The sequence below is a fragment of the Centroberyx affinis genome, unplaced genomic scaffold (assembly GCF_046629955.1).
Source record: "Centroberyx affinis isolate AG114_WGS23_722 - 3 ecotype Tasmania unplaced genomic scaffold, CSIRO-AGI_Caff_v1 ptg000780l_1, whole genome shotgun sequence".
In the NCBI taxonomy this organism is placed as follows: domain Eukaryota; kingdom Metazoa; phylum Chordata; class Actinopteri; order Beryciformes; family Berycidae; genus Centroberyx; species Centroberyx affinis.
The window spans coordinates 89,929-97,256 of NW_027279388.1; the positions used below are offsets into that span (position 1 = coordinate 89,929).

Below are 7,328 nucleotides of genomic sequence, written 5' to 3' on the forward strand. Positions count from 1 at the left end.
CGGGGGGGGGCTGTACATACTGTATGAATAGGATTGGCTTTGATCCTTGTATAAACAATATTGTAAAGTTAAAGTAATTATAGCCACATTTGTTGTTCTCACTGGTGAAGACCTCTGAAAAAGGCAATGAGGAATACTTTTTTTTTTTTTTTAAAGAAATGAGGGGGGGAGAACAAAAGCTATGGCACTTTTTAAAAACTGTTTACCCTGAAGGGGGCAGTTGAGTGGGGGGAAAGGGATCTTATTTCAGTAGGCCTTTAAGTTCAAGCAGGAGGTCTTGCCTTCATTCGTTTGATGCTATAAGCCTCACTGAACGGAAGTAGGAGATGCTGTTTTACCTTTTATGAAATGAACACCATCCAGACATGCAAATTAATTTAACACTCATTTGGCAAGTGTGGGCACTAGGAAGGATTTTTTTTTTAACGTATTTTTCTTTGCCTTTGCCGAGGAGTAAATGTCAAGTTAGTATTGAAGCCTTCGCGGGCGTTTGGAGCGGTGTCCAAGTCTAGCCGCTGGTGAAGAGCTGTTTATGTGACTGGAGCATAGCCAACTAAAGAGGAGAAATGGGGTCTGCTCTCCCTCCCTGCTGCTGAACATAAAAACATCCACACAACCATACACAGACACTGACACACACCACAACTTCTGGTCCTCTGCTGCTCTTACAGTGTTTGCTATGTACAAACAATATTAATAAACAAATCGTTTTTTAAGAAAATTGTGTATTATCTCTCACCATGAAAAATATCAAATGCTCTGCAGTACCTTACTATCTAAGAGGTAGTCCATTGACAGTGAAAAAGCTTTTTTTGTTGATTGCATTCAAATATCTGCATCCTGAACTGAGGAGACTGTAGTAAAGCCATGATTTTAAACTTGTCTCCCATTCTAATATTGTAGCTTTTCCATAGCAAATTGAATGCACCCAGCACGCACGTTCCAGTTTCATAATCTCAGAGCTTGAGCTTCAGGAGCATGGCGTTTAGACAACGATACTCCGTCTGCATTGTGCTGTCAAGCAGGTTAGCACTTGTTCTGCCAGCAGAGTCCCGTCAAACTGGTGTTTAGGTTCCTGCTGTAAACGGTGGCTTGCAGATTAGCAGCGGTTATAGGGAGCAGTTCTTAGCAGGTCAGGATTTCCTAGTTGTTGTTTAGGGGACCCTCCTTATTCCCATAGCTTGATCCCCTGTCAATCTCAGTCTGGCCAATCATCCAGCGAACACCCAGTGAAGCTGAGAAGGAAAGATTCAGAAAGAGCAAATTTAGCAGGTTATGACTAGAGCAAATCACAAGAAATGGTCAGTTTTCGTGATAAAGTACTGTAATTGGTTATTTCCATAGTAAATTTCCTTTTGAATTGTACATTTCTCATTACAGATATGAAAATAGAAAACATCTGAGCATCAAACTTGAATCATGATCTAATCAAGCAATGATGAAAATAAATGGTGGCTACCGCATGTTGTTGCAGATATGTCAATATAAAAGGTAGCAATAATTTAGGCCCTGAAATTACTAGATCAAATCAAATATAAGTGTTTATCATACTTGTGCCACAAAACTGTCACTCAAATTTTCATAAGTACTGTCAATTTGAGACTGGAAGTCAAGAGATGGAAAATTGTTTAACAACCAGAACAAAAACATAATTTTGAGAATCTAAAGAATATCCACACTTTGTTTCACAAGGACTAAAACCTCCCACAGTTAATTCATGCTATTCATTTATGTTGATTATCAGCCTCATTTGTCTCCTTTGAGATCGTTTACTGTATGTGAGGATACAGCAGACAGATTTGAAAGATCTGAAATCTGAACCCAATTTTAACAGTTCTGGGTACATTTACTGCGGAAATGGTGACATGCTCTTCATGAACCCATGCTGTGTGAGAAATCAGTTCACCTCAGTGCAGCTAATCAAACGGACAAATGTTTTAATGTGCTTAGTAAGTAGATACAAAGGGCATGCATGAACGCTGTTAGGGACAAGACTGATGAGTCATACCTTCTGGAAAAAGGGAACTTACATTTGAACTGTCAAATCTGCTGCTTTAGGGAAAATGTTTGGACACAGAGGAGCTGGTTAAACTGAGGGAAGGAGTATTACAGGTTGACTGAGACTGACTGCATGAATGAAACCAACCTGCTGAGCAGAGAGCCACAGAGACCAAGACGGTGAGTACAGATCCAGAGCTGAGGAGCTGAGCCAGCAGCAGGCCTAGAGGGTAGAGGAGCAAGCAGGACCAGAATAGCCAGTTGATCAAGGCCCAGGGCCGGCGAGGCGGGTTCACTACAGGGCCGGGGAAACGTCCCGTCTGCGTGTAGTGCTCCTGAAAGCTGTCCTGTGGAAACATTCACACACACAACTGATACACAAGGCCCTAACAGGAAGAGTTTGAGCAGGCAGTGCTATGAAAGCCATCTTGCTGCCAATGTCTACAATTCAAAGTACTAGCAGCAAACATAGGGCTGGGCGATTAAATATTATCATTTATTGTCTTTCAGTGGATTGATATCATGATAATTCGCTGATTTTGGTATATTGTGACACAATTCTGCTGTCTAAATTGATAACAAGCAACTTTTAATTCAAAAAAGAGAAAATGAGGTATGAAACATTTTAAGGAATATTATTTGAAAATTTCTGTTTTGTTAGACATGGGATGAACATTAATTTGATTATTTAACATGCTTTTGCATGTGAACCATATCGTGATGTATATCGATATATAAAAAAAAATCCTTATGATTATTGTAATATTGATTTTAAACCACATCGCCCAGCCCTAAGCAAACACATGACTACCCTCTAGAGCGGTGCCATGGTGAAAAGCTCAAAATACAAAATGTCAGTTGCTGCCAATTTACACGTAGCTTAACAGCGGTGATGAGTGTGACTTTTTGCTACCAGAATAAAGCCATGAGAAAAGCCACAGGTCTGGTTGAAGCCTCCAAAACGAGACTAGAGTCTGTTAGAAACTCAGTACAGTATGCGTTCAGTCCCCACAGTCTAACCTTCTCCTGGTAGAGCTTGTGCAGCCAAGCAGCGCACTCCGCCTCACCCTCTGGGACGGACTCTAGAGGGATTCTCCTGTAGGCAGATGGGAAGTCCGATCTCTCAGATAACTCATAATTACACCAGTCAAGGCAGAGATAGCAGACAAACATCACAACAACACAGGATATGAGAGATTTCATGTAAGCTTTACTCAGAGTAGAATACTTTTTTTTCTCTTGTACCTTACGTATAAATCAGCGTGATATTTCTTCCCATTGAGCACTCCGAGCAAGGTTGGAACTTCATTGTTTCTGAAGTTCAGAGTGGAGTCGTATATAGCTGCAACTACACAGGAGACACAGCAGCAGAGCGAAGCAGCAGTTACTAAAACTGTACAACTCATTTGATTTGCAAATCTGTGTGGCAAACAAACAGCCTTCTCCTCTTCTCAGCAACATCCAGCTCACAGTATCCGATACTGACTGGCAGCCATATGTAAACATTTCATCAGGAGGGGACGGGTTCTCACCTTTTCCTCGCAGATTTTGGACAGTGACCCAGAAGCCCTTGGTCCTGGGCAGGAGGTGATACTTCAGTTTGGGCAAGCCTTTGGTCTCGGCCACCTGCATGCTGATCTGGTGCTTCTTGGCTGTGAAGCGGGTTCCCTCACAGTAAAGCAAGAACTAGCCCCAGGAAATTAGATTGTTCATTAATAGCATTATTCCAAAATATCCTCTAAGAAATCACTTCAAACTATGTCATTTTCAATTTTATCTTGACATTAACATCGCAGTATCTTACCCAGAAGTTCTCTGGGTAATCCTGCAGGTTCTGAAGACTCTCGGCCACTGTCCTGCGGTCCTCCTCCCATTTCCTCTTACAGAACACGATCTCCAGGAAGTACCACATCCAGCCGATCACAGGCACGTACGCCAGCTCTTTCTTAGCCAACACTTTTGAACTCTGGAAAAGTTCAAATTTAAAGCTTGTTAAGGGACTAAAGGATGGCACCAAAATAAAAAAAAAATAAAAATAAAAAACCTCCAGGTCAAAAGTCCGGCTTCACCGAGACATTTTCTCTTACCCCGAGCACACCGAATCTCTCGCAGAAGGTCCAGCCGCAGAGGAAGTCTATCTCAAAGTTGTGGTTGAGAACCACGATGCCGTTCTCTTTTCCATACAGTGTGTAGCTCTTTGGGTCTGTGTAGAGTGTGCATTCAGTTCCAGACCACCACTCCAGGACAGCTACCATCTCTGAGGACAGTGAAGACACACAGTGATGTAGTCAGGTTTATGAGCAAAGTGCAATACTAGAATTTGCCTACATATGATCGTAAAGCTCAGGTCTTTTGCCTCGTGCAGAGACAAGATAGTGATACTTCAACCGAATCCATGCGACAAGCAGAAGTGAAATATTTGGTCACGTTCAGTCGATTCACAATCATACATTACATAAATCTGAGTGACAGGTACTTACGGCTGGAGATGGAGTAGGCCAGTCTGCAGTTGATCCTGCGGAACAGCTGCTTGTTGAGCGGCCACAGAGGCAGAGTGCAGAGCTGCAGCAGGTTGATGATGAGGCCGCTCACCAGGAACACATAGCAGAGGACCAGGTGGCACAAGAACTGGGATTTCAGCAGCTGCAGGAGGCCCATGATTCTGTCGAGGACACACAACTGTAAAGCATGGAAACACAAGCGTCTGCACTGCAAAAAATCTCCATCTTAACAAATCATTTAGTCTATTATTGAGTCCTGAAGTCGTAGTTTTCTTAAAATAAATGAGAAAATCTGCCAGTGGGCCTTATTCTGATTTGTTTCAAGATACTGACACTCATTTCTAGAAATTCCCTTAAAGTGAAACTGCATTCCAAACAATCTTATCTCACCTCAACAGCAGGACTTTGCTCTTGGTTTAAGAAAAATAAAATTTGAATATGAGACTAAATGACTTGTTAAGATGGATGTTTTTTGCAGTGTGGTCCTATCACACAAACTCCACTCTGTGGGATGATGTAACGTGTGGTTCAGCTCTGTGTCAGACAGACAGTCAGGCAGGAGAGACAGCTATAGGCTTGTGTTGTCCTACGCTGTAACAGCAACTGTTCCCCAGCACTCTGCCTGCTCTGAAATAAAGGTTTCCTTTGACTGGACTTTTCTCATTTCACCCCCTCTAATTCTGAATGGAGCCTTTGAGTTGTCTAGTGGGGATGAACCACAGATGGTACAAAGTGTCACACCCTTTGCAAAGCAGTTGGCTACTAACATACCATAATATTTAGGCTCATTAAGCAGCATTTACTGTATATGTAGGTGGTGGGGGATGTTAGAGGGAAATAAAGTTGAATAAATTAATAAAACAATGATAATAAATGGAAATTAAAAAAAAAAAAATTAACAGACTGAATTGGTTGTGCTAAAGAAAGAAGTCTATCTCTGTCAAGAACCTATGACAAACATCAAACATAAGCATACACACCTTGAGTCCACCTGAAAGGCATGACAAACATTTACCTTGCTGTGTCCCCTGTCTGTCAGGTCCCAGAAAGCTGTGCAGGCTCAGAGACCTACCTTCAACCTTAAAAAAATGGACAAGAACAAGGCACCAGTCACTGCTGAATACCCATGCTACTAAGTATACATTCAACAATCTCGACTCTTGAAGAAAACTTCCCTGTACCAGGAACCACACCCATCAGAAAGCCACGCCCGGGCCCGAGGATGGAGACATGGCATCCCCTCCCTTCTAGAACCAGTCAGATCGTGTGAAAAGATCGTGTGCGTGTTGGAAGAGAAATCACTCAAATAGTAACTGAAATTTAAAAAAACAACAACAACAACAACGTCCGAACTGCATAAGTGGGCGGTAACCTTCACACATGCGCTCTCCCCCTACAATATGCCTCGCATAGAGACGCCATAAGCATAACCCATAGCCACACATAACTCTGTTACCATGGCGACCAGTCTGGTATAACCATAGAGATATAACACACTAAAACAAAGTTCTTATTCTCAACAACTACTCATCACAAAAACGTATATTTGAGCTCTGGATATTAACAGCACTTTTGGATTGTGTGTAATTTAGTCCAAATAAACTTTTTTACTTTATCTTTGCAACATTTGCTACTTTGTTACTTTATCATTATGAAGTAACACTCGATACTGTTTGAAGTACCCCGAAATATGGGCAGAGTGAGAGCTCTTTCCTTTTGCTTTTTCCTATTCTCGAGTGTTGCCAATCTTTGGTAGAAGGAAGGAAGACGAGGAGGAGACATGGGAGTAGCACACATGCGCAGTGGTCACCCTTACGAAAAAAAACTACAGTAATCCTGTAATAGATTTTAGAAAGATACTATACAAATACAATACTATACAAATATCACAGTCCCTGTATGAACATTACAGTGATACCATAAGAGATAAAAAAAAAAATGCCACAAAGTAGGCTACGATAGGGTCACTGAACTCCTGAGCACCGCAGAGACTGGCACTGTGTTTGTGTATTTCAGACTGGATTTGAGTGATATTGTCCCTTCCTCCTAGCTACTGTCGAGTATTGTGCGCCTTGGTGGACAGCGCCCTCTACTGGTGATGAATGGTATGTGCACGTCTGAAAACCTTATTTCGGTTAAAGGAATAGTACAGTCATTATCTAGGCTACTCGTGAGGTTTTTGTGTGAGTTTTCCTTGCTCTCACTTAAGGTCTAAGGTTGGAGGGTGTCGTTTTATTTTACTGTTTCATAATGTGGGCAAGGGATGGTATCGATACTACTGAGCCTGACGTCTTCTTTTGAGTATCGATACCAGCACCAAAAGTATTGATACCATAAAAGCGTGTATTTCTGTTTGGATTAACACGTTTCCATTTCATCATTTACTATATAATCTATATAACTATATAATATAGATGTATTGTTGTATTTGCCAACTCATAAAATTTCTCCAAGACTGCGCCGCTGATATTTTTTTTACTGTTAAAAGCTGCCCTGCATTTAAATTTTAGTGTGATTAATATATTAATATTTAATTAATAATTTGATCGTAATTCAGAGTTTTCCAGATTCAGCCTACTCATCATATTAACGCATAAATTATGAAAAAATACCCCCATGAGCAGCTTTTAATGATGAAAAGTACTGATATCAGTATTAATATCTGCGATCCTAGCCTTAGTACTTGATATTGAATGCAAATGTGATCGTTGGGAAGCCCTTTAGGACTGTACATGTGTTTAAGGGCTATACAAATAAACCTGACTTGACTCCAACCTGTCAGTCGAAACTCCATTGAAATTCATAGGATCACCAAACACACAGTTAGCA

At 41.2% G+C, this 7,328-nt stretch overlaps 1 protein-coding gene across 2 annotated transcripts; it reads right to left on the reverse strand.

Moving 5' to 3' along the window:
* Nucleotides 1–29: 29 nt before the first annotated feature.
* Nucleotides 30–5,652, reverse strand: agpat4 (1-acylglycerol-3-phosphate O-acyltransferase 4 (lysophosphatidic acid acyltransferase, delta)). Of its 2 annotated transcripts, none has more exons than XM_071520225.1 (9): nucleotides 5,515–5,652; nucleotides 4,479–4,660; nucleotides 4,086–4,255; nucleotides 3,803–3,964; nucleotides 3,531–3,684; nucleotides 3,244–3,346; nucleotides 3,019–3,094; nucleotides 2,147–2,345; nucleotides 30–1,235 (listed from the first exon to the last, which is right to left on the reverse strand). In XM_071520225.1, the coding sequence occupies exons 2-9, from the start codon at nucleotides 4,654–4,656 to the stop codon at nucleotides 1,144–1,146; spliced, it is 1,134 nt and encodes a 377-aa protein (XP_071376326.1). In that variant the 5' UTR covers nucleotides 4,657–4,660; nucleotides 5,515–5,652; the 3' UTR covers nucleotides 30–1,143. The 2 variants fall into 2 exon arrangements, with proteins under 2 accessions (XP_071376326.1, XP_071376327.1); XM_071520226.1 differs by lacking the exon at nucleotides 30–1,235 and adding an exon at nucleotides 1,670–2,049.
* Between the last annotated feature and the right edge of the window lie 1,676 nt (nucleotides 5,653–7,328).